Source organism: Podarcis cretensis (assembly GCF_951804945.1).
Source record: "Podarcis cretensis genome assembly, chromosome: 1".
Classification (NCBI taxonomy): Eukaryota; Metazoa; Chordata; class Lepidosauria; order Squamata; family Lacertidae; genus Podarcis; species Podarcis cretensis.
This window is the reverse complement of record NC_137170.1, coordinates 74,096,132-74,121,862: the sequence shown is the minus strand read 5'-3', so window position 1 is coordinate 74,121,862 and position 25,731 is coordinate 74,096,132. Positions and strand designations below refer to the sequence as shown.

Genomic DNA, 25,731 nt, shown 5'->3' with positions numbered 1-25,731 from the left:
GAAGGTAAACGGCGTTTCCGTGTGCGGCTCTGGCTCGCCAGAGCAGCGATGTCACGCTGGCCACGTGACCCGGAAGTGTCTCCGGACAGCGCTGGCCCCTGGCCTCTTAAGTGAGATGGGCGCACAACCCCAGAGTCTGTCAAGACTGGCCCGTACGGACAGGGGTACCTTTACCTTTACCTTTAAGCTTCTGAAAACTGAATTTCAAGCCATTATGCAGGGGGGGGGGACCCCCCCACGTTCTCTAAAATAATAACATTCAACTTCCACTCTAAAATTCTCCTAAATCTGTGCCATGGCCACCATCCCTTACTCCCTCTAGACACTTAACAATTAAGCAAATATACCAACATTTGTTTGTTTCATTATTATGGACAAGGTTACCTAGTTACTTCAACAAAAGGGTTGCCCCTTTTCTTTCCATCCCAGTTAAGCCTTAACCAATGAGGTCACTGCTAGAAGCCTTTTCTATCAGACATAGAAACACAAAAGCTGCCTTACGCTGAGATAGACAACTGGTCTATCCAGCTCAATATTGTCTACACTGACAGGCAGCAGCTCTTCAGGGTTTCAGGCAGGAGTGCCTCCCAACCCTACTTGAGAGATGCTGGGAACTGAATCTGGGGCCTTCTGAGCTATGGCCCTTCTTTTACCATTGAGCTAGGTCCTTTACTGATTTATTTAAGTGCAACTGTATTTTTACTCCTTCCTGTCCTGCTCAACGACAACTCCTGAACTTGCTTTGCTGGCCAGTGCTCAGCTAGATATATCCACCAATTAAAATATCCTTACTCTCAGTCCCTCTTTTGTGTACTGAAAATTCTACCACTGTCCTGTTACAGCTTATCACTGAACCAGAGTGGAGACTTTAAACATCATCATCACCCCCCATACATTATATTATGCTATACAGTATTTCATTATATTATTTCATTACATACATTACAACCTCATTGATATAATCAGGTTTTCTTCACATAGGGCTTCAAAGCAGGGGTGCCAACTTGAATAAAATCTGGTGAGAGCCCAGGTAAGCCCCGCCCTACATAATCAATCACATGACGCAGTGCACATACACCATTTGAATGGGAATGCCCATCAATTTTGTGGGGGCCCACAAAACAGGATCGACAGGACCCACACACCTCATGGAAGCAAGCAGGGGATGTATGAAAGCAGCCTTCAGTAGATTTTTCCTGTGGTTCTTTTTGTATATTCACTGTCTTTATACAATGATTTCTCAAAGTTCTAAATCAAAGGTTTCATCCAAGACTTCATCATTTGCATCTACATAAACTGTACATTTGATTTCATATTTTTTCTTATCTTTTTCGGTTGTAATGATCACATACGAAATAAAACCAGATCCATCGCCACAGTTTTCATTCTGTATTTTATCATCAACTGGATATACTCCGTTAAACCAGGAAACAATGGCATCCTCTGCTCTTATTCCAGGTACAAAACAGCGAAGAGTCACCTCGCCTGCTTTTGGGTTGCTGGTGACACATTCTATCTTCATAGGCTGAGCTGGTTCTTCAATGGGGGGCTTAGGATCTAGAGAGAGGGAATAGGAAATTGAATAGGAAACTGCTCTTGAAGTACATACCTGGAAGAGGCATATCGCTAACATTAAGCATCCCTGATTGTGATGTTCAGTTTCCAATCCTTTGCATATTTTCCTCAAGTCAGATAATTTGAACTTTCTGTTCACATTGCATTATGTCTGTTCCCTACCCAGCCGCTGCTTAGTGCTGTGAATGGAAGCTACAGTCAAGACATTGGCAATTAAGGATTAAAAAGGAATAGCAAGGCACTGGGGAACTAGAGTGGTTGTAAGAATGACTGACAGCAGTGGAGTGTAATGGATTGCTGGCTGGAGTCAAAGTAAGTGACAGCTGTTGAGAATCTGTTGAGGATGGAAGATGAAGAACTGAACCAGGACAGGAGAGCGAGGGCAAATGAGATGGAGAGAATAAACACCTAGGTAAAAGGATAGCTGGAAAGAGGGCAGTTATGCCAAGTCAGGATATTAAAACTCTTACTATTTGGGATGTCAGGTCCCTAAATAAATACAAGGTTACAGTTTTATCTTCAAGCCCCAATCTGTAGTTTTGTCTGGATGGACTTTTGTTCAGTTAAGCATATATGAATGTCTTTCATATGTCTTCAGTATCTTTTATCGGTTGCTAGAGACTCAGTTATTAAGATATTAATGTTGGCATATAAATTCATAAACTACTTGTTTTAAAACTAATGTTTCACATGGTTGTTTGGTCAAACCTGTTATTGTTTTATTCTTTTTATGATTTTTAAAAACTATCCAGTGGTATATAAATATATTGTCATACATTAAGCAGAATAGGAATGGCGTAAATAGAAGCATGACATGAGGAACTCCTCTGCACCCTTTCCTGTTTCCTTGTGCATTTCAGAGGGCTGAGAGGAGTGGTCACTGTGGCCACAAATAGTGGCAGGCTTTTATGCCAAAAGAAAGTTTGCAGATCCCTGCGTACAAGTTTTACAGAATGGACTAAGTTGATCTTTCAGAAAATAATGTGCACGTTTAGTGTAACTTAATGGTCTGGTTGAGATGTAATGATCTCACTTTAATAAATAATGGTTTATAAGGCAGAGTAAAGATTGTCCAAGTGCTCTCTTCTCCCACTGCCTCCTCCAAGAAACATCTAAACAGTTTTCTGATTTTAACTGGGACTACAAACCAGGATATGAAACCACTGAGTCAATGTGTCATGTACCTGCATTTTACCTACACGTGAGGTGCAATACTCACCGTGGTTTTCACTCACTGTAGACATGCTGTCAAGGCTATCAGGGTCTTCTTGTTTAAAAGAAGAAATAACATATTAGGCCTTGGGCAAGCATCATGTCACATAACAGAAATACTTACAGCAAAAATGCTACTCAGCTGAATCAACACGCTTTCAACTGCAATTAGCCAACTGTCTTCCAAGGGTAGTATTTGGGGGGGTTGCGGTGGGGGGAGATACAGTCAGAGCAATATTCATGGAAAATTTCAAAATCTAGTTCTCTGATGAATTCAAGACAAAATTTCTAAAACCAGGTGTGTTGTAAGAGCATTATGTTGATTTTTTGTATTCATAACAACCAGATACACTTGTCTTTTGAAGCATATTATTAAATATGAGAAAATCATAAGCCATCCCTGAAGAGCGCTGCTGAATTTCTAGATGACCTGCTACAATGAAAACAAACTGAAAGCATGTATCACTGTCTTCATTTTTTCCAGTTTATTATATTATTTAAAAGCATCTACCACAAATAACATTACAGCTGTCATTCATCACAACACTACTACTTACACTGGACGGAAACAGGCATGGTTCAGGATGTTTTCATGCTGATTCATTCTACAATCTTGCCCTCTAACAGCACAATTTACAACGGCTTTTCTCCATGCATATCAATGTAGACAGCTAGGCCCCAGCAAAAGCCAAACATATGTGGGAACCAGACGCCCATGGGCCTCAGAATCACCAAAACTACTGACCTGACTAGTTACAAAACATCCTGGCCAGCAACAAAGCAGAACCTACATTGTTGTACAGACCATGGGCTGGGTTGATTCAGCTCCCAAGTACATCTGAGGTTTGTTACAATCCAATGGTCCATATTGGCAAGCAAAGTTAGGTTTGCACTAACTCAGTAAGGCTCTTATGTAGATTACATATTTTATTACTGGCCACTATGTTAGCAGCACCTTTTTTTAAAAATAGAACTAACCCTGCTTACATCAAGCCCTCTTCCTGTGCATAAAGCAAGAGTGTCAGTGTTTATCACTGAGAGCTGGAGAAAAAAATCTCAAACTACTATCTCAGGTGGTGTGTAATTTGGGTGGGAAAAGAGCCAATGCATTGCAACACAATGCGCTAGAGTGAGGAGAAATTGGAGAACACTTTTAAAAAGCAGCTGTAAGTGTTCTTGCCCTTTGAGTCATAAGTGCTTCTGCTCTTTGAGTCACTCCAGTGTTCAAAGACTTAACATAAAATCTAAGTTAAATACCCCTCTTCCCAATGATTGGGGAATTCCATCACATGTCACCAGTAATATCATAGGTACCCAAAAGACTACAAAGTCACCTTTCAGCCATGACCAAGGGTATATCTACACACGGGGGGGGGGGGGACACTATAATTAAATTATAAATTAAATTGTTATAACAAAAGAAAAAACTCTACATAAAACACATAGAAAAGTTTTGTGCTCTACAGTGCCACCTGGTGTTGCATGTTTATAATGCATTTAAAACACTGTGTTTTTTCACTAATATAGCTGAGTCCTAAGTAACGGAAGTGCTTAATTGAGAAGAGGAATCACCTTTTCCCCCCATTAGCAGTGTTTTTTGGAGGGATATGTCTGAATCCCTTACATAAATTCTGTACATTCTGCGCTGAAAACATAAAAAAAAAGTTCTTACCTTTCCTTTCCCACACAAAGCTTGTTTCTTTAAAATCCTGTGTCGCTTGGTGAAAAACTTCACATCTGATTGTCTTTTTGGAGTCTTTTCCTTTTGGACTAAACTGTAACTTGCTTACAAAATAACCTAACTTGTTTTCTCCAATCTGAATGTTCCTGGGGTTGTCTTCAGATATTTTTTCCCATTCTTCATACCATGTCACTTTTATGTTGCAAGGTGCAAAATTTGATATGACAGTTTCCAAAGAGATGCTCTCGCTGTTTTGCATTGGTGTTGCCTTTATTTCAGACATCTTAGGGCGGTGAACTAAATGGGGAGGAAAGGAAAGGATGTACTTGAAGTGACAATACAAGACAACAGGAACATAAAAATATGCCTTATACCAAGTCAGTCCATTAATCCATCTAGTTCAGTGTTATTTACAGTGTCTGCCAGCAGCTCTGCACAGTTTCAAGCAGGGAATATTTCCAGCCCTGCCTGGAAATGCTAGGGGCTAAAACTAGGATATTTTACTGCCCGTCCCCAATGTGAATCTATTCTATAACATTCCTCTAAAAAATACAGGAATTTTATGAAGGATTTAAATGTGTCATTGTTTAAATCACACTTCAGATCAGCAGGGTTGCAAGGATATTCATCTTCAATGAATATAGATCCGAGAATATGGTTTTTGATTTTCAAAAAACTTGGGGTGAACTAGTAACATCAGTGCCTATGTGTGAACATATGTTGGGGTTTTTTTTAGTTTTTATTAGATTTACCTGATTTTTCTACCAGGGAATCTTCAGAACTACTAAATGCAAGTCTGCAAGGAAGTTTGGACTTTCAAAAAACAAACAAAACTGGCAGATATTAGGGACACATGACTGCTAGTAGAGACATAGCTATACGGGACACCTATCAGAGTACACAAACATGTCAAACCTCCCTTGTTGCAAAGGGAACTGTTTCATATCATAATACTACATTGATCCTCAATTTAATATATATTTTATTTTATGTAAATCACTTAGACATTTTTACAATCACTTAACGACATTTTTAAAATTAAGTGGTTTACAAATTTTGTTAAATAAACAAGCTCAAATTGCCATTTGCCAAAAGTTGAAAGATCCCAAAGGATTTTCAGTACATACCTGGGAGCTTTAGATACACATCTCTAATAATTGGCTTTTTCAGGTCGCCATATGTCACACTGAAAATAATGAACTTATTATGATCCAAAGCAGTTGGTATCATCTGGAGCTCAGAAGACAACTTCAAGCAGCCATTTGAGTCTTTGACTGGCCCCTCTGTGACCACACCTTTACTTATTTCAATACCCCCATCAAGCCATTGAATATTTATGTCACTAAGAAAGAAATCTGTGACTTTACAGGTTAGAGACAATGTAGTTCCATATTTAGGATAATTTGGTTCACACGTAATATCTGTAACTTTGGGGTAACCTAAAAAATGCATATGCAGAGAAAACAAACAATTGAAAATATTAGTTTAAATTCAAATAATGCTAGTACATCTGGTATTGCAAAACAGTAAATCAGAAGTGACAAATGGCAGATGGGGTGTCACATTAGTATGTTACAGCAAAAGCTAGCCTAGTGTCACTTTATAACACATATATCATGGCATAAACTTTCATGGACTACAGGCTACTTCATATGATGCATGAACTCCTATCCTCAGTGGATACACACATGGATATATACACACAGTCTCTCTCAAAAAGAGTTAGGTTTGGAAAAATTACAGTTGCTTATCCTTTCACTCTCACTACAAACCTGGTTGAAATTATAGGATAGAATGAGCAATTAACACCACAGTCTTGTCAAAACTACCAAGTTTGCCTAGTTTAGATGTTATGGCTTCTCCCAATGAACTCTGGGAGTCAGATCTTTTGTAAAATCAGAGCAATCTCACAAAACTACAAATTAAAAGCTTTGCAGATTTAATTAGATCAAATCCACACAATACGGTATATGGAGAAATGATAAGAGTATGCATATAATGGCAGGAGAGCCTTGGCAGTCTGTAACATATTCTAACGTATATGACACCCACATATATATTATTTGTTATTAAATGCATATGATTAAACATGGCTGTGTTTTATTCTGGTTGGAATACAAAGTGTGCCATCTTTGACCTTCTGGACTGAAACAGATGAGAGCTTCAATTTCTCATTGATTCGTGTTTTAAATTGGCTGCACTATAATGCTTGTCATGTTTGCAATTTGCCACTAGCAGACACTATAATTTTCCTACGAAGATGCACATATCAGCTATGAACTTGCTTTGCTGATTTCACCCAGAAAAACTTCTAAACTAATTTTATGAAGGACTTGACACTTCTGTGCAAGGACTCTCTGAGTCATGTTTTCCATGTGACAAACCCATGATAGCATCACCTAATGACAAAGAGATACAAGTGATCTCTTTCAATACAAGTTATCAAAGACCCACAACAAATACAGATACAGGAAACAATTCCATTATGTGTTTCCAGTTTTAGATAAACTATTTAGACAGGAAGCACAAGTAGTTGTTCATTGCACAAGAACTTGCCGAGTACTCACCTTTTAACATGAGTGGGTAACTATGTCTTATAACTTTTTTACAATGGTTGATTTGAACAATAAAGTCTACTGCATGGTCTTCTGGTTGAGGTATAAAGGATACTCTGCTTTTCTTGCAATACAGATTTGATCCTGGGTCCAGTTGTGGCTCCTCTGTGTTACTTCTAGCATCCAAAGGCTCATTATTGCCTCTTAGCCAACAAATGTCACACTCCCGTGGGCAGAAATCTTTTACTAAACAAGATAATGTGATGAGTTTCCCACACTCTGGTACAGGGGGCTCACATTCAATTTTGGAGACTTTGGGAGTACATTCTGTAAGTAAGTAAATAAATAAATGTATACATACCAAAAAAAGTGATATTGCTATTAAGTAGATTGCAATTGGAGAAGATAATAAGTATGGACTTTCTTTTGTCCACATATGAATTTCTGATCTGAAGAAGGCAGGGAGTACACAATCCCATGCAGGCCTTATACCATGAAATGCTTTAAAGGTCATCACTTCGCCCTTCGTACGGGCTCACAAATTATAAAAACTAGTCAAACTGAACGAGATTAAGAGAAATAATCTCCACACAAGCCACCTGTGCTGCTTTCCCATTTTATCTTTCACTTTTTGTAGACTGATCAAAGAGTTTAGCTACAATCCTGCATTGTTTCCCTTTTCTGTATCATCATTGGCAGCAGAAAGTATCCCACTGCATTCATGCAGCTCTCTCACCTTTCATCTGTTGACAGAATTCTTATACAGTGGTACCTCGGGTTACAGACGCTTCAGGTTACATATGCTTCAGGTTACATACGCTTCAGGTTACAGACTCCGCTAACCCAGAAATAATGCTTCAGGTTAAGAACTTTGCTTCAGGATGAGAACAGAAATTGTGCTCTGGCGGCGCAGCAGCAGCAGGAGGCCCCATTAGCTAAAGTGGTGCTTCAGGTTAAGAACAGGTTCAGGTTAAGAATGGACCTCCAGAACGAATTACGGTAAGTACTTAACTCGAGGTACCACTGTAATAGCCAGTAAAATACGTAGTATTATTCTAAGTGATCATTTCAGCCCATCTTTCCTACTTACCTATGACTTTAAATGATATTGTTTTAGTAGACAAACGATCTGAAAAGGCCTCATGTCTAACTTCAAGTATAAGTTCAAACTCCTCCAGATGCTTTACATCTGGAACTATGTTGACTTTGCAGGAAACGTCAAAAGTGCGCCTTTGTTTTACTTGCAAAGCTGGCTCAAAAGTAAACATGGTCTTCAATGTCTTGTCAAGATCAGAACTTTCTTCTTCTTCTTTTCCAGTGATAAGAGGCATATCTTCTCCGTGTTTAATATTGCTGCCTGTCATAGTATTCCAAGAGCATAGTTTCAGTTTTTCATTCCTGCTTTGGAGTTTTAAGAAAAAAACTATTTCTAAAGGCTTTGGACGAAAGCCTTGCAGCAGGAACACCACCAGTGCTTCTTCCAAATGTTTCAATTCCTTATTTGCAGTTGCTGAAAATATCCCTGGTTGAACTATAAAGAACAAAACAAAGAATTTCAGGTGTAGAAACTTGTAGCAGTGTTTCAACTGATACTATTAGAACAAGTCATCTGTAAGAGGAACATTCTTGCTGCAGTTTACAACTAAGCATTATTTTTCCTTTTTGTAATTATCACATTCAGTCTATTGCAAATGCTAGTGACTGATACATGGTGAATAGCGATGTATGCAAGATGCTGTATCATAGATGAAGTGGCACAGTCCCTATCCAGAGTGCTTGAAGTACAGATCAGGTAAAGCATAACTGGAAGAAAAAGACAGTCCTGGATGAAGCGTTGGCTCAGTGAGATTAGGAAGAGTTTATTTTTGAGGTTAGGTTCAGTTGAGTATAGCAACAGTCTTACTAAAGAAGCCAGTTCAACAAAGACTGTTTAAAGCTTTAAAGGGCTGGGGATGATATGATAGAAAGCCAGAAGGTAGGAGCAGAGATTTTAATAAGATGCTTGCAGCAAATGAATTTGCACAAAGAATCATTCTGGTTTAGAGGATAATTCCTTCCATAATTCCTCTGTGGCAATAAGACACTGAATAGTGACAGTTCAGTGAACAAAAAACCTAACAGCTTAATGTATTGTATTAAGTTCCATGTTCTCTTAAGCTCCAAAATGCTGGGTTTTGCAGCTGTTAAAGGTCACACCTTCAACAGAGGTGTTATTTAGACAATATGGATGGATACGCAGATGTCCTATATTGCGATTAGTTCCACCTTAAGCAGAAGCCACCATGATATGTTATGAGTACCCATTAACACAGAATGGATGGAAGTGTACTGACTATGTGCACCTTTCCCACAGAATAATAAGAGTTTAAAAGAACCTTACGGTGATGTGGGGTGCTATCTTCAATCTATAAATCTTGCTCTCTCTGTGTGTGCCCTGGAAGCTTCAGTAAAGTTGCTTAGCTCACCAACCCGAAACAGTTCTTGTTTTAAGTAGTTGTTTTACCTGACACACACAAAATACACGCTCTATATTTACACACTATATACAGGTTGCACAAAGGCTTTTCTCTCTTTGGTCCCAGAGGGTTTTGTGTAATTCAAAATCCTTGCTGAGCAAAATCCACATGCAAGCCTTCTTTTCAGATGAGCTCTCCTCAACAGTGGCGTAGCGTGGGGGGTGCGGGGGGGGGGCCGGCCGCACCGGGCGCAACATCTGGGGGTTAGGGTTAGGTTAGGGTTAGGGGGCGCAAATCCACGGTTTAGGGGCGCAAATCCACAGGTTAGGGGGCGCAAATTACTTGCCTTGCTCCGGGTGCTGACAACCCACGCTACGCCACTGCTCCTCAAAGTGTTTCACAATGACCCATCCCTTCCTGATAACAGCCACTGACCCACAAGCAATGCTCTAATCTGAGCCCTTTTATACATATAGTTGCATGCTTACTAAGGTAGCCATATTTTGAAGAGCAACAAAGAGAACGCTATGACAACTCTCGTTTTAAATATCTCTACTATATGTAGGATATAGAAGCTGTGATATATTGCTGAGGGGGACAGGTGAAGAGAAGAGGAAAGCAAGTCTATGTCTCATCCAGAAAGTATAGCCAGAGACATTTGGGAATATTTAAAAAATCCACCCAGACAGAAATTTAGTCCTGAAAAAGATGACGTGTTCTGGAATAAGAGGACACATGGCAACCAAATCTGCCCAATAAATTGATAAAGAAGTCAAATTGAGCCAGGTGCATTTTGGAAATGAATCAAAGTGAGACAGCTTTTCCCTCACTAATGAAATTAACACACTAGCTATATTCCTTAACAGGGACACAGGTGGCGCTGTGGGTTAAAGCCTCAGCGCCTAGGACTTGCCGATTGAAAGGTCGGCGGTTCGAATCCCTGCGGCGGGGTGCGCTCCCGCTGCTCGGTCCCAGCGCCTGCCAACCTAGCAGTTCGAAAGCACCTCCGGGTGCAAGTAGATAAATAGGGACCGCTTACCAGCGGGAAGGTAAACGGCGTTTCCGTGTGTGGCTCTGGCTCGCCAGATGCAGCTTTGTCACGCTGGCCACGTGACCCGGAAGTGTCTCCGGACAGCGCTGGCCCCTGGCCTCTTAAGTGAGATGGGCGCACAACCCCAGAGTCTGTCAAGACTGGCCCGTACGGGCAGGGGTACCTTTACCTTTACCTTATATTCCTTAACACCTTAAAGGTCATTCAGTCCAACTCCCTGTTCAGTGCAGGGTAGTCGCAGATTAAGCATTCCTTCTTACTCCTTTTGTACATATACCACCCGAGTATTTTGGTTAGCTTTGTAGCCCTGAATTAAGAAACTTGTAGAGTGTGCTATTTCTGTATCATGTAGAATGAAGCAAAAGAGCTGAGAAAGAGTTGTTTATCTGTGACAGGGGCTTGGACTAAAGGACCTTCAGGATTTATTCCAGGACTTACTTTATGTGGATGTTATTGGTTGCTAGTTGAGCACTTGCAATGTCAAATAGTAGCTTCAGTTGTATAGACTCCATGAGTCTTTTCTAGTGAGCAGATAAATCTGGGGCATAGGGCCACCACTCTGTCACTGACAGCCATCCATCTCCAAGATAGTGCTGAAGCTAGAACTAACTAGTTAGGGCCTCTTGCATGCAAAACAGATGTTCTATCACTGAGTTATGGCCTTTCCCCAATTGATTCAGCAAAGAAATCTTAGCCACTTAAAAGAAAACTTAGTCAAAATTCTTAACCACAGGCAAGGAGATTTTTTGGTGCCTGGTGTACTGGTGCCTAGGATTTTTTGAATACTGTCATTTCAGACCTAAGTTTACCAAAGATTAAGATTTCACAAAAGTACTAATTTTACTTTAATAATAATGAATACGTGCATGTATTATGTTTCATATTGATCTATTTTTGTAAACCTTTAACCACCTTTGATGAATAGTATAGAATTCTCTTAATTGAAAAAATCAAATAATCAATTAATTAAATGTTTCCCATTACTTACTTTTCTTAAAGTACATTATGTACAGAATTACAGGAATCACACCAAGTAATAATAAAACAAGTATCACAGCCAACCAGGTAAAATTTGGTGGTGGTTCTGTAAAGAGAGAAAAATTGTTCTTGTTACTTATCACACAAAATAGCAAAATGTTTCAGCCTTGTTGCAACCTTTTGATGAGAAGTAATATTTCATATTCAGCTACTCAATCGTGGCAAAGTTATTTTAGCCCCATTTATTCCAACTGCACATAAGAAAAGTCCTGCTGGAGCAGCCCAAAGACTAATCTGGTCTAGCATGACTATAAGGTTTCCAAACCGGACATAAAGACCTCTCATATTGTTGTTTGCCAGAAAGTTATATTCAGAGGCATGCTACCTCTGATTTTGGAGGTAGCCATTGGTGGGCTTACAGTCCACAATTGTGTCCAATCACACTGTAAACCCATCTAAGCTAATGGCCATCAACAGACCACCACATGGCAGTGAATTCTGTACGTTAAGCGTGAAAAAGTACTTCTTTTTGTCTGCCCTGAACCTCTCACCAGTCAACTTGACTGGATGATCCCAGATTGTGTTAATGGAGAACTAATTTCCATCTATATCACACATAAAGGTAAAGGGACCCCTGACCATTAGGTCCAGTCGTGGCCAACTCTGGGGTTGCGGCGCTCATCTTACTTTATTGGCCGAGGGAGCCGGCGTACAGCTTCTGGGTCATGTGACCAGCATGACTAAGCCGCTTCTGGCGAACCAGAGCAGAGCTCGGAAACGCCATTTACCTTCCCGCCGGAATGGTACCTATGTATCTACTTGCACGTTTGACGTGTTTTCGAACTGCTAGGTTGGCAGGAGCAGGGACCAAGAAACGGGAGCTCACCCCGTCACAGGAATTCAAACCACCAACCTTCTGATCAGCAAGTCTTAGGCTCTGTGGTTTAACCCACAGCACCACCCGCATCCCAGATAATTGTATCACACATAATTTTATACAATTCTAACATGTCCCTTCCTCATATTTGCCTTTTTTTAAAAAAAACTAAAAAGCCCCAAGTGCCATAACTTTTTCTCACTAAGGAGTTGTTCCATCCCTAATATCATTTTTGGTTGCCCTTTTTGTGCACCTTTCCCAGTTCCACAATAATCTTTTTGAGATGCAGCAACTAGAACTGTGCACAGTATTCCCATAGATTTGTATAAAGGCATTACAATATATTTTATCCCTTTCCTTGTGATGCCCTAGCATGGAAGTCCCAAAGACTAATGCATTTGTAAGTACAATATGAATCTTTGGAGAAAGAAGGCTACATTTCAGAACATAGGGCAGAATTAGTGGAAGGTGCTGAAGGCTCCAGGGTGTGTAGGCAAATATCCCCTCCCCTTCTGCATCAAAAGCCCCTACACTCATGGAAGTACACCAGTTGGATGTGACCCACTATTATACACAAACACACACACACAGGCAGAAAAGGTCAACAGAAGGAATACCTGTTACTATCAAAGTGGCATTGAAGGCCTGCCGTATGGAAAATGATTTGTGTCCCACAACACAACTATAGATATTTCCATTATCTTGTAAAGATGGTTGTAGCCCCAGTTTACTGGTTACATTGAAAGTGCCATCTCCATTTTTCACAGGTACCCCTGTGCAAATATCATCTGCAGGTATAACTTCGTTATTGCCGCGTTCAGATTTCTTCTTCCAATGAACCTCAATCAAAAGAGGATAGAATTTATTCACTGTGCATGACAGGGTCTTCTCCTTACCGTCTTCTAGTTCAACTGTCCTGGGAGACAGCTTTACTGAAGGTTGAGCTGCATGGAGATAATCAAAAGTGTCATTGTTTCTGTTTTTACTGCATTTTTATACAGTTTTTCAGACAAAAGCTGGTTGAAAGTGAAGTGAAAGTCATAGTTCATACTCCTGATTTCTCAGAAGGACATGGTCTAAATTAAAAACCTGGGTTGAGGGTTGTTTAATTAGAAGAAGATGGCTGGGGCAAGAGGCACAGAAGAGAAGTCCTGAAGAAGGTGTTTTGTGGGTCAAGAGGAGCTGTGTGCTATGAGTGGGAAGGGGGGAAGCCTACTAAGAAGGCTGGTCAAGAGTCTTGGAAGGAACTTGGGGGAAAATAATGGTGGAGGCAGAGAGTTAAAGAAAGGAGTCCAGGAGAATACCAAAATTGGGCAAAACTAGAGTTACAAAACTAGAGTTGCAGGGGACGCGGGTGGCGCTGTGGGTAAAAGCCTCAGTGCCTAGGGCTTGCCGATCGGAAGGTCGGCGGTTCGAATCCCCGCAGCGGGGTGCGCTCCCGCTGCTCGGTCCCAGCGCCTGCCAACCTAGCAGTTCGAAAGCACCCCCGGGTGCAAGTAGATAAATAGGGACCGCTTACCAGCGGGAAGGTAAACGGCGTTTCCGTGTGCTGCGCTGGCTCGCCAGATGCAGCTTTGTCACGCTGGCCACGTGACCCGGAAGTGTCTCCGGACAGCGCTGGCCCCTGGCCTCTTGAGTGAGATGGGCGCACCGACCCCAGAGTCTGTCAAGACTGGCCCGTACGGGCAGGGGTACCTTTACCTTTACTAGAGTTACAAGAGACTCTGCACAACTGGATGGAAAAAGCAGAAAGGTAAATGACGGACCTGAAGGGACCTGTTTTATTTTTCCCCACCATTGATATGAAGGTATTTTTTTATTCCTCTGCTTTGTTATTTTTGTTGCTATTTATTTATCATTGTATTGTTTAAGTAGTTAAGCTGCCTTCATAGCATTTTGACACTGAAGGATACAGAACAAATTTTACAGGTATACATACATACATACATACATATATATAGGATTATTACAGTTTAGAACCTAGACCCCGAGGAGATAATTATGTCAGTGGCAGCTTCTATTGTTAGTGTAGCTTTTGTGATCTGGCAATTCTAAAAGCGCAGTGAGGGCAAAGAAGCAATGGGAGTGGACTTAACTTTCAAAGATTCATTTGAACTGACTAGCCAATTCTTTGGCTTCAAGTGTTTCAAATATATATGATAATATCAGTCTGTCAAACAGAGCTCAGGTGTTGAGTGACAACACCAAAAGAAGGACACAAGGAGGAGATAGTAGCATGCAGAAGTAAAACAACAACTACAGGGGGAAATCTAAGGATGCACCCCCCCCCCCAAAAAAAGAGCATGCTTAGTAGCCACAAAATACTGACAACCTGTTGGGGACGGGGAGCATGAAAAATTGGGGTGATGGAGAGAGAATGCAATGGGGTATCTTGGATACCACCTGAGTGGCTGGAGGCCTTAATGGGAGCACTCCACAATACAACGTTTTATGGCAGGTCCCACTTGGTATATAAGAAATTGCTTAGCAAAACTTTTAATGAGTCAGCTATACCTCTCCATAACACAAAGTGACTTTTTTTTGAAGAGATACACTTCTTAAGAGCTGTCTGACTTTAGAACAGACTCCCTCAGAAGGTAGCAGACACTCCTTCATTGGAAGTTTTAAAGCAAAGATTGGATAGCCATCTGCCATGTATGATCTAGTAGAGATTCCCTTGGGATTCCTTCCAACTCTACAATTCTAGAGTTCTATGATTCCCAAGCAGGTGATTTATAGTTAAGAAATTTTGGTAGAAGTTTAACACTTTCCTTTCCTCTCACTGTACCAAACCATCCCTACAAGGTTCCAAACCTGCATCTCGGGGGGGGGGGGGGGGCTGAAGCAGCTTGGAATGTATTTTGATGCCTGGGGGAAAGGATTAGGCATGCTTCTCCCACCCCCATAGTTCACTGTTCTAAATTACTGTCTTGCAAAGTGACTTTTCTCTAAAGATGGGTGATATCACATACATTTCCTTATATAATGCTTACAGATAGGTAGCCGTGTTGGTCTGCCATAGTCAAAACAAAAAATTCCTTCCAGTAGCACCTTAAAGACCAACTAAGTTAGTTCTAGGTATGAGCTTTCGTGTGCATGCACACTTATATAATGCTTAGTTAGACCTTAAAGCTACTGGGAAATTCTGAAATGTACAAGTTCGTTCTCTGTAAGTTTTTTACAAACTTGTGCAACATAAATACTTACCAATTAGCTCCACAACAGTGGTTCCTTCATTTGAATCTGGGGTAACAGTCACAGAACATATGTATATTCCTTCTTCACTAATCTGTATTTGGGGGAGGAAAAGTGCAGCATTGCCTTTTATCAGTTCACTTTCATCCATTCTTGCACCGTTTCTATAAGATTTAGGCACTCCAGAAACAATGGTGTACACTATATTTTCCGCTTCCTTGGAAGAAGGCTTCCAATACCACTCAACTGCTATTTTTGCAATCTTTAGCTCTGGAGTACTGTATTCAGAGATCTCACATGGTATCATCACATCTGTATCCAAGACTGCCACCATCCGACTTTCCATTGTCACTTTCAGAGATTCTTCGTAAAGAAAAAAAATAGCATTATTGCAAATAGTCTTTTGACCTTTCTAACAGTAGAAGGCTATGATTCATCACTGCCCATATTAAATGTATGGGAAACAAAATAGCTTTTTGTTTCCTATTGAATGGTAGGTGATCCTTTTCTGTGGCACTTAATACCATTTTGACACCTTATTTTATACCTTATTTTGAAAGAGACCACAATTACCTTTATTTTGATACCAAAATAGGCCCAATCGGTTAAAAAATAAGTGAAACAGGAGGTTTTTATCTGACACAGAAATTGCATTAGCCTAAAAAGGTAAAGGACCCCTGACAGTTAAGTCCATTTGCGAACGACTCTGGGGTTGCGGCGCTCATCTCGCTTTACTGGCCAAGGGAGCTGGCGTTTGTCCACAGGCACTTTTCCCAGGTCATGTAGCCAGCATGACTAAGCCGCTTCTGGCGAAACCAGAGCAGCGCATGGAAACACTGTTTATTTTCCCGCTGGAGCGGTACCTATTTATCTTCTTGCACTTTAACGTGCTTTCGAACTGCTAGGTTGGCAGGAGCTGGGACCAAGCAACGGGAGCTCACCCTTTCACGGGGATTCGAACCACCAACCTTCTGATTGGCAAGCCCTGGCTCTGTGGTTTAGACCACAGCACCACCCGCCTAAATTGCGTGAAAATTTAAATAAAAAAAAATTTTTCCTGCCCCCAATTTTAAACCAAAAAGTATTTTAAAAATAATTTGAGGTTATCTCATAGGTATCTACACATAACAAAAAAAAAAAAACAAAAAAACCTGAAGAAAATATAAGTTGTGAGAGCACATGGCACCAGGTGATTTGGTGTGGAATGACCCTTTTAGAAATATAGGGTTGGATTCAACTAACCTGATCCTCCAGCAGAAGCCAGCACCAGGGTTCCTGGTAGTAAAATGGGACCAAAAAAACAACAACAAAAAAACAACCATAGTCTCCTATATTTCACCTGTGAACTTTGCTCTAATCTTTAACACTGGGGAATGGGCAGTCAATAATACTTTAGGATAGACAATGGCAAAATGTTGAGGATCCCTTTCTTTTTCTATATTTCATTTATGTTTGTGTAGCCTATATGGTTTTTAGCAATGAAAAGATCAAGCTGATGTCCTGTCACTAACTGTTATTAGGCTGTTGCTCTGGCTTGAGGGTTATTTTAATTTAGCAACTGGTTTTTTTCTTTCTCTTTCTCAACTTGAACTGTTTTTCTGGGATTCACAGTGCCATCTAGAGGCCAGAGGATTTCCTGTTGCTGAGTTAGGGCTTCTGGAAAGTCAACAGCATGCCAAAGGGCCAAATTTTAGCCAGGAATGAAGGCTTGTTCATTTTCAGACAAATTGCCAAAACTCCTGATGGGGTTACACTCCCTCTGAAGGGAGGTGCTTCTGGATTCACTGCTGTCACCTGAGGCTCAGGTGGCCCCAGTGGCACAGAGTAACCTCCATCAGCTCCTACAGCTGGCCCAGCTGCACACCTATCTGGATAAGGATAGCCTAACTTCTGTTGCCTATGCTCTAGTAACCTCTAGGTTAGATGACTGCAACATGTTATAAGTGGGAGTGCCTCTGAGGATGGTTCAGAAACTCCAGGTGCTGCTCACCAGAGCAAGACATTTTGAGCATATTATACTGATCCTGGCCCAACTGCACTGGCTGCCAATTAGTTTCTGGGCCCAATTCGAAGTGCTGGTTTTGACCTACAAAGCCTTAAATGGCTCAGGATTCAAATACCTCAAGGACTGCCTATCCCCATATGAACCAACCCAAACCCTATGATTGTCATTTGTGGCCCTTCTTCGTGTGCCCCTCTGTGAGAAGTCTGGAGGTTGGCAACGGGCCATTTCTGTGGTGGTTCCCCACTTGTGGAATGCTCTCCCCAGGAAGGCTTGCCTGGTGCCTTTGTGACATATCTTTAGGTGCCAGGCTATGGGCATAGCCAGGATTTGTGTTGGGGAGCAGGACTTTTGTTAGGGGGCAGAACCAACGCAATTGCTCAGTTAAGTATTTCTATTGTTTTACCCACTCCTTAGCTCCATCCATGTGCTAGGCAAAAACATTCCTCTTCTCCCATGCCTTTGGCTATTTAAACCATCTATATGACCTGTGAGGGAGTTATTGCTTTAGTTTGTTACTATGTTATGTATTTTTGCGTTTTTATGTTGTAAGCCGCTCTGTGATCCTCGGATGAAGGGCAGTACAATATTGAAATTTAGTTAATAATAATAAGGTGAAGTGAAAGGATATGAAAGAAGGATTTATATCTAGATGTTAGGATAGAGATGATAAAGAAAACAGGAAGACACAACGAGTGATAAAGGAGGTGCTGTGGGAATGGTGGAAGTCAATGACTTGTTGTTGTTTTAGTGTTTATAATATTAACTTGTAAGATATGGATTTGTTTTTGTTTGTTTGTTTTTATGATACGATACGATATCTTTATTGTCATTGTCCCTTGCGACACAATGAAATTGAAAAACTACATAAAACTACATAAAAACTACATAAAACTACAACAAAACTACATAAAACTGCATAAAAACTATATAAAACTACATAAAACATTCAAAAACCCCTAAAAAACTCTAAAACCCCATTTTAAAATACACTATACTACAGAGACCCCTTATGCTGCGTTTAGAACCAGAATTGCATTAGTGTAGAAACTGTTTTTCAGGCGGCGAGTCCTGGCCTTTATAACCCTATACCTTCTTCCAGAAGGCAGAAGCTGAAAGAGATCATTTCCGGGGTGCGTACTATCATGTGCTATCTCTGACGCTTTCTTATGGCACCTGGCAGCATAGATTTGATCTAAGGTGGGAAGAGTGCACCCAATAATTCTCTCTGCAGTCTTTACAACCCTGGATAGCATTGTTTTTTCCCTAGCCGTGCAGCTCCCAAACCACACGCACAGACCATAAGTTAGTACGCTCTCCACAGTGCAATGGTAGAATGCCATCAACAGGTCCTTTGAGAGATTGTTTTTCCGGAGGATTCTCAGAAAATATAACCTCTGCTGTGCTCTCTTCACCAGGTCTTTGCTGTTCTCTCCCCAGGTTAGGTCGTCTCTCAACTCCATTCCCAGAAATCGAAACACCGAGACCTGTTCCACGCACTTCCCCTCAATAATAAGTGGCTGAATATTCAATTTACATTTCCTAAAGTCCACAATGGTCTCTTTTGTTTTCTTTAAGTTAAGCAGTAAGTAATTTTTCCTGCACCACTCCCCCAACTGCTCAACTTCCTTCCTATAGGCCGTCTCCCCCTCTCCAGCCGTAATTAAACCAACCACCGTTGTATCATCTGCGAACTTAATGATCTTATTACTGGGGTATTTGGGGGCACAGTCAGCTGTATAGAGCGTGTATAAAAGCGGGCGCAACACGCACCCCTGCGGCGTCCCCGTATTCGTAATGAGATCCACAGAGACGTGGGAACCCAACCTGACCCTTTGGGAATGGTTTGATAGAAAGTCTAATAACCACCTGCACAAACATGGTGGAAGTCCCAGGTCTAATAATTTGGGCACCAATCTATGCGGAAGAACAGTATTAAATGCAGAACTAAAGTCTACAAATAACAATCTCGCGTAGTTCCCTTGCTTCTCCAAATGAGTCAGGACAGCATGTAAAGCCATTGCCACAGCATCCTCTGTGGATCTCTTTGCCTTGTACGCAAACTGGTAAGGGTCAAGTCCCACTGGCAGACAAGATAAGATGCGCTTCCTCACCAGTTTTTCAAAACATTTCATTATAATGGGTGTCAGTGCCACAGGGCGAAAATCATTCAGACTAAATAAAAAAATTCCTTCCAGTAGCACCTTAAAGACCAACTAAGTTAGTTCTTGGTATGAGCTTTCGTGTGCATGCACACTTCTTCAGATACACTGAAACAGAAGTCACCAGACCCTTCTATATAGTGAGAAGGTGGGGAGGGGTATTACTCAGAAGGGTGGTGGGAATGGGTGATTGGCAGATAGCTGTGATTACAATATAAGTTATAAGAGTAATACCCCTCCCCACCTTCTCACTATATAGAAGGGTCTGGTGACTTCTGTTTCAGTGTATCTGAAGAAGTGTGCATGCACACGAAAGCTCATACCAAGAACTAACTTAGTTGGTCTTTAAGGTGCTACTGGAAGGAATTTTTTTATTTTGTTTTGACTATGGCAGACCAACACGGCTACCTATCTGTAACTGAATCATTCAGACTATCTTTGATATTTTTGGCAGGGGTATAATGGTAGCAGATTTCAGACAGGGTGGAACAGTGGCTTGGGCCAGAGACTGGTTAAAAATCTTCGTAAAGATTCCTGCCAGTTGGTCCGAACAATCTCTTAGCACCCTGCCAGCCACCCCATCCGGGCCCATAGCCTTCTCGTGTTTACCTCCTTTAATATTCACCTCACTTCTCCCTCTTCCACCCTGGCAGCATTTCCTGTAGGTAGTGACGCCAATAGCTCTGGCATCCCTGTTGGTGTCACCTCAAATCGGGCAAAGAAGGTATTCAACTCTCCCACCAAGGAAGCAGTACTCTCTACCACTGATGAATTCCTTGATTTATAACCAGTCAGATGTTGGACTTCCTGCCACATTTGTCTAGTATAATGATTTCTCAGATGGTCCTCAATTTTTCCTCTGTACTCCGCTTTTGCTTTCCTGATACCCCTCTTCAAGTTCGCTCTTTCTATGCCATACAATACCCAGTCCCCAGTTCTAAAAGCAGAATTTCTGGGCCTTCAATAATCTCCTAACCTCTCCTGTCATCCAGGGCTTCCTATTCGGATACAACTTAACATACTTTTCCCTGGTGACATTTGCTGTGCAGAATCTAATATAATCCAGGACCGTTGATGTATAAGTTTCTAGATCTTCATGGTTGAAGATATTCTAGTCAGTCTCCTGGAAACAGCCCTGCAGTTGCTGAGAGGCTCCCTCAGGCCACACCGTAACCATCCGTGTTTGTATCTGGCCTTGTTTCCTGAGGGGTGTGTATACTGGTGTCAGAAGCAGGGACACATGATCTGAACCACCGAGGTGCGCCAAGGTCTTGACCTCATATGCCCGTCTAATGTTTGTGTACACCTTGTCAAGAGTATTTTCTCCCCTTGTTGCACACTCAATGTGCTGATGGAATTTTGGGAGTACTGCCCTCACATCTGTGTGATTGAAGTCCCCCGCAATAATGTGCACAGCCTCCGGGTATCTGCTCAATTTAGCATTGATGTTTTCATGCATACTGCTCATGGCCCTGCATGCATTTGCAGTTGGTGCTATGTACACCACTGTTAACACCACTGTTGTAAATTCCCGGGGAAGATAGAAAGGTCTGCATTTAATTGTCAGAAATTCCACATCCGGAGAACAGTAGGTATCCAACTTGACAGAGTGCGTACACCAGTTTTGATTTACAAAAATACACACACACACACCTTGTTTCTGGCCAGAATCCTGTGTCCTGTCCCACCGGTACGTTGTAAAACCTTGTAATTCAACAGCTGTGTCTGGAATAGCTGAATTTAACCATGTCTCTGTGAGTATCAGCACACAACAATCCCGGATGTCTTCCTCCACTCCTACCTGAAGCCTCCATTCGTCAAGTACATTTGCCAATGATCTCACATTAGCGTAAAAGATACTTGGAAGAGGTAGTTTGCATCCTTGTTTCCTTATCTTCCTTATCTTTGTTCTCTCTTTCATTTGACCTTGTCCTCTGCAGCCTCTCTTCTGCTTCCGCTCTCTCCTCCTCCTCCTCCTCCAACACCAGTTATTTACAATTTCTGGAATCTCGCAGTCCATAGCTGCTCCCACACAGCACAGTTTCTACATCTGTATCTGCTGCTACTTCTGTCTCTGTACAACAGCATTTCTTATCGACTATTAAATAATTCGTCCTAACGAATTGTTGTTGCTTTCTTTAGTTTTCGAATGTTGATTTTTGTGTGTTGTGTACTTTTATTTTTTGTTATCTTTCGTGTTGTTGTGTGGAAAATACTAATACAATTTATTTTTTAAAAAAATTAGTTAACAACAACAACAACAACAACAACAACAACAATAATAATAATAACGTGCCCCCTGCGGATCCAGACGGTAACGCAGCTGGTTGGCGGATTTAACACTCCGCTCTCAGGGATTTCTCCTCAAGCGCTAGAAATTAGCACCCCGAGGGGGAAACTCCGGTTGAAACCAAGCTGGTGGTTTCTCCCGCTTCCCCAGTGCAAGCTGAAGAGGCCGGGTGTCCAGTCTGGATTCCGTTAAGGGTTTCTCTCTCCTTCCACACGCCTTATGGCTCCAACCGTGCCCCAGAAATACGTAGAGAAAACTCCCTAGTCTCAAAAGCACAATTGCATGTCGAGCCTAGCTGGCACCATTTCCGCGAGGAAGAGGCGCAAGGAGGAGCTGGGCTTTCCACGGAGGAGCAATTACAAAGCGCCCCCTTCCTCCTCCTCCTCCTCCTCTGATCCAAACAAGTGTCCCCCTTAGTCCGTCTTAGTTAGCGTCCGCCTCGCCCCTTGTCACAAAACTCCAAGAGAGGGGAGGTGGGTGGCCTGTGCTGCCCCACGCAGCTCCCCTCCTAGCTCTCCCCTACATCCAGGAGTTCCCGCTTGTTTCCACCCGGGCGAGAGCGACCTCCGCGCTCCCTCCCGCAAGCAGGAGCCGAACTCACGGCGCAAGTCGCCCTGCGGCTGCGTCTCGCCCGCTCGCTGTACCTGCTGGCTGGAGGACGACGCCGACGCCACAGAGGAACACCGAGAAGCCGAGCAGGAGGCACCTGCGGGCCGCCAACCCACCTCCCCGGGCCATGGGTCTCGCTGGTGAGCGTGGCTTTCCTTCCACGCGGAGGACTCGCCACGTTCCCACAATCGTCTTTCGCCTGTGAAAGGTTTCGCTTTCGCTTATGATATTGCGATCTTTGGTTGTATTTGGACCTGACACAGATAGTGGAAGGCAGGGAGCAGCCGCGAAACTTAAAATCGCACGGAAGCTTCGCATGGTCAAAAAGTCAACTTCCACAGCTTGAGTAGTTAAACTGAGATAAATAAATAAAAAACTCCGACCAAGAAACAGCTCCTGTATGCAGCTGAGTACTAGGCAATAAACTTTCGAAGCTCGTATCCGGGGCGTCAAAAGAAATCCTCATTTCTCAGGCAGCTGAGGAGTGCTCGCGAGTAAGCCGGGTTAAAATAGAGGAGGTAAACAGAAAACCAAACAGGCACAGCACCTCGGCAAATCTCACAATTTTTAGACAGCTCAACTTAAGCCTAATCTTGAGTTTAAGTCAAATCTCAACCCATAGCCCCCTACAGTCCTGAGCATTCAATTCATGCTCCAAGTCTCTCCCCCCCCCCCCCCATATAGGCTTCTGGTTTATTGTCTCACATTGACAACAAATAAACTCTGTGTTTTCTCCAATTGTTGGTTGCTTCAATACATTTTCTGTAGTAACCAACCAATAAATGTAATAAATATAATAAAAAATGTTAAACATCCATGTTTATGATCTACAGGGTTGTTGTCTTTAATTCTGCCAAACATAACAATTCTGCCACAACAATCACTGGAAGAAGATGGTCATAGAGGACCCAAAGCAACTGACTATGAATTCAGTTTAATTTATACCTCATGTATACAAAGTAAGGATGAAACAACATTCTGCATACAAATATTGCACTGGAAATAACACAGATATGTACAACTTTGTTATACTATGCATCTGTTGGGATGCCTAGGGCATCTTCTTTGCAGGTGGAAGGTCCCAGCTTAACCCTCAGCATCTCCAGGTAGGACTGGGGGAGACACTGCCTGCCAGTGTAGACAGTACAGAGCTACATGGACAGTGGCTTTCTATGTGCCAGAGAACTCTTGCTGAAAAGTTTCAATGTGAGGCAGGGTGAAGGACAAGGAAACATAGTCTCCATGTCATAAACCAAAAAGGAATTTAAAAACAACCTTCATGAGACTTGGGCCACCATCCTAAATATTCCTTTTTAGAGAAATAAGTGGCACTAAAAACAAATGAACAATACTTTGAAGAAAATGCATTTAGGAATGAAGCACCAAACCATGGAAATTATGTCTTATACCAAGTTTAGGACTAATTTCTTTTAGCCGGGGGGACAAGAATGATTAAACCTGGGAATTTCACGATGCAAACCATGCCCGGCATCACTGAGTTCTGATCTAAAAACTTTGCAGGATACGAATTTTGCCTCTTACCAAGGGAAGTGAACAATCTTTGCCAAGCTCTCTGTCCCCATACAAAAACAGCAACCATGTCTACTCAGAAGTCAGTACTCAATTTAATGGGGCTTACCCCCAGGCAAGTGGTTAGCATTGCAACTTGGTAATACTTTTTGTGTCATAGTTTTTTTTATACTTGGGGGTGGGGGAAAGTCCCAAGCATAAGATTTGTTTATAAAACAAACAATTGATCAGAAGCTGCAGATTCATTTTTAATGTTAGATTAGTAATACTATAGGAATCTTATTTTAATTCTTCCAGATACATTGGTTGTGTCTGATATCATCTGCATTCAGCATGGTCATAGCCTCTTATAAGCATTTTAAATTATGGAGTAGTTTGAATAGCCTGGCCCATACACAGCCATGACTGTGCCATATTTCCTTGTAGAACGTGGTTTGGCTCACAGTAGTGATAAACGAAACACCATAAATTCTGTATCCTGAACATTTTTAAGCTTCTTGATTATAAAATGCAATAAGCTTTTGGAATCATACTGCAACCCTGTTGATTTGTAGCAGTGTCCGTGCACAGCGGAATGATGAGGAATACGTGCACATACTCTATATTGCTTTATTTACATTTCAAAGCTGGTAGGTTACAGAAAAACATCTTGCCTCTGTCGGAGCAGAGGACTCTCCTGTATGTGAGTGTCTGAGGGCCCTGCTCCTTCCTGCCACTCACCATCTGGCCTGGGGCGGGGCCTGAAGCCTCATAAGGACTGCTGGACTCTGCTGCCCAGGAGGACTCTCCTGTATGTGAGTGTCTGAGGGCCCTGCTCCTTCCTGCCACTCACCATCTGGCCTGGGGCGGGGCCTGAAGCCTCACAGGGACTGCTGCGCTCTGCTGCCCAGGAGGACTCTCCTGTATGTGAGTGTCTGAGGGCCCTGCTCCTTCTTGCCACTCACCATCTGGCCTGGGGTGGGGCCTGAAGCCTCATAAGGACTGCTGCGCTCTGCTGCCCAGAAGGACTCTCCTGTATGTGAGTGTCTGAGGGCCCTGCTCCTTCCTGCCACTCACCATCTGGCCTGGGGCGGGGCCTGAAGCCTCATAAGGACTGCTGGACTCTGCTGCCCAGGAGGACTCTCCTATATGTGAGTGTCTGAGGGCCCTGCTCCTTCTTGCCACTCACCATCTGGCCTGGGGTGGGGCCTGAAGCCTCACAGGGACTGCTGCGCTCTGCTGCCCAGGAGGACTCTCCTGTATGTGAGTGTCTGAGGGCCCTGCTCCTTCTTGCCACTCACCATCTGGCCTGGGGTGGGGCCTGGGGCCTCGCGGGGACTGCTGCGCTCTGCTGCCCAGGAGGACTCTCCTGTATGTGAGTGTCTGAGGGCCCTGCTCCTTCTTGCCACTCACCATCTGGCCTGGGGTGGGGCCTGGGGCCTCGCAGGGACTGCTGCGCTCTGCTGCCCAGGAGGACTCTCCTGTATGTGAGTGTCTGAGGGCCCTGCTCCTTCTTGCCACTCACCATCTGGCCTGGGGTGGGGCCTGAAGCCTCACAGGGACTGCTGCGCTCTGCTGC

General features: G+C 42.5%; 1 protein-coding gene and 1 long non-coding RNA gene across 2 annotated transcripts; both read right to left on the bottom strand.

The window, feature by feature from the left end:
* Positions 1–138: 138 nt before the first annotated feature.
* NCR3LG1 (natural killer cell cytotoxicity receptor 3 ligand 1) lies at positions 139–24,708 on the bottom strand. The gene is made up of 10 exons (XM_079966046.1): positions 22,679–24,708; positions 15,593–15,943; positions 13,003–13,329; positions 11,519–11,614; positions 8,114–8,554; positions 7,036–7,350; positions 5,596–5,907; positions 4,460–4,765; positions 2,795–2,842; positions 139–1,557 (listed from the first exon to the last, which is right to left on the bottom strand). Exons 1-10 carry the CDS (start codon positions 22,959–22,961, stop codon positions 1,241–1,243), a joined length of 2,796 nt encoding a protein of 931 aa, XP_079822172.1. The 5' UTR covers positions 22,962–24,708; the 3' UTR covers positions 139–1,240.
* LOC307211048 lies at positions 19,702–20,694 on the bottom strand. Its single transcript, XR_013836265.1, has 2 exons — positions 20,178–20,694; positions 19,702–19,757 (listed from the first exon to the last, which is right to left on the bottom strand). It is a non-coding gene; the product is annotated as an uncharacterized lncRNA (long non-coding RNA).
* Positions 24,709–25,731: the final 1,023 nt, after the last annotated feature.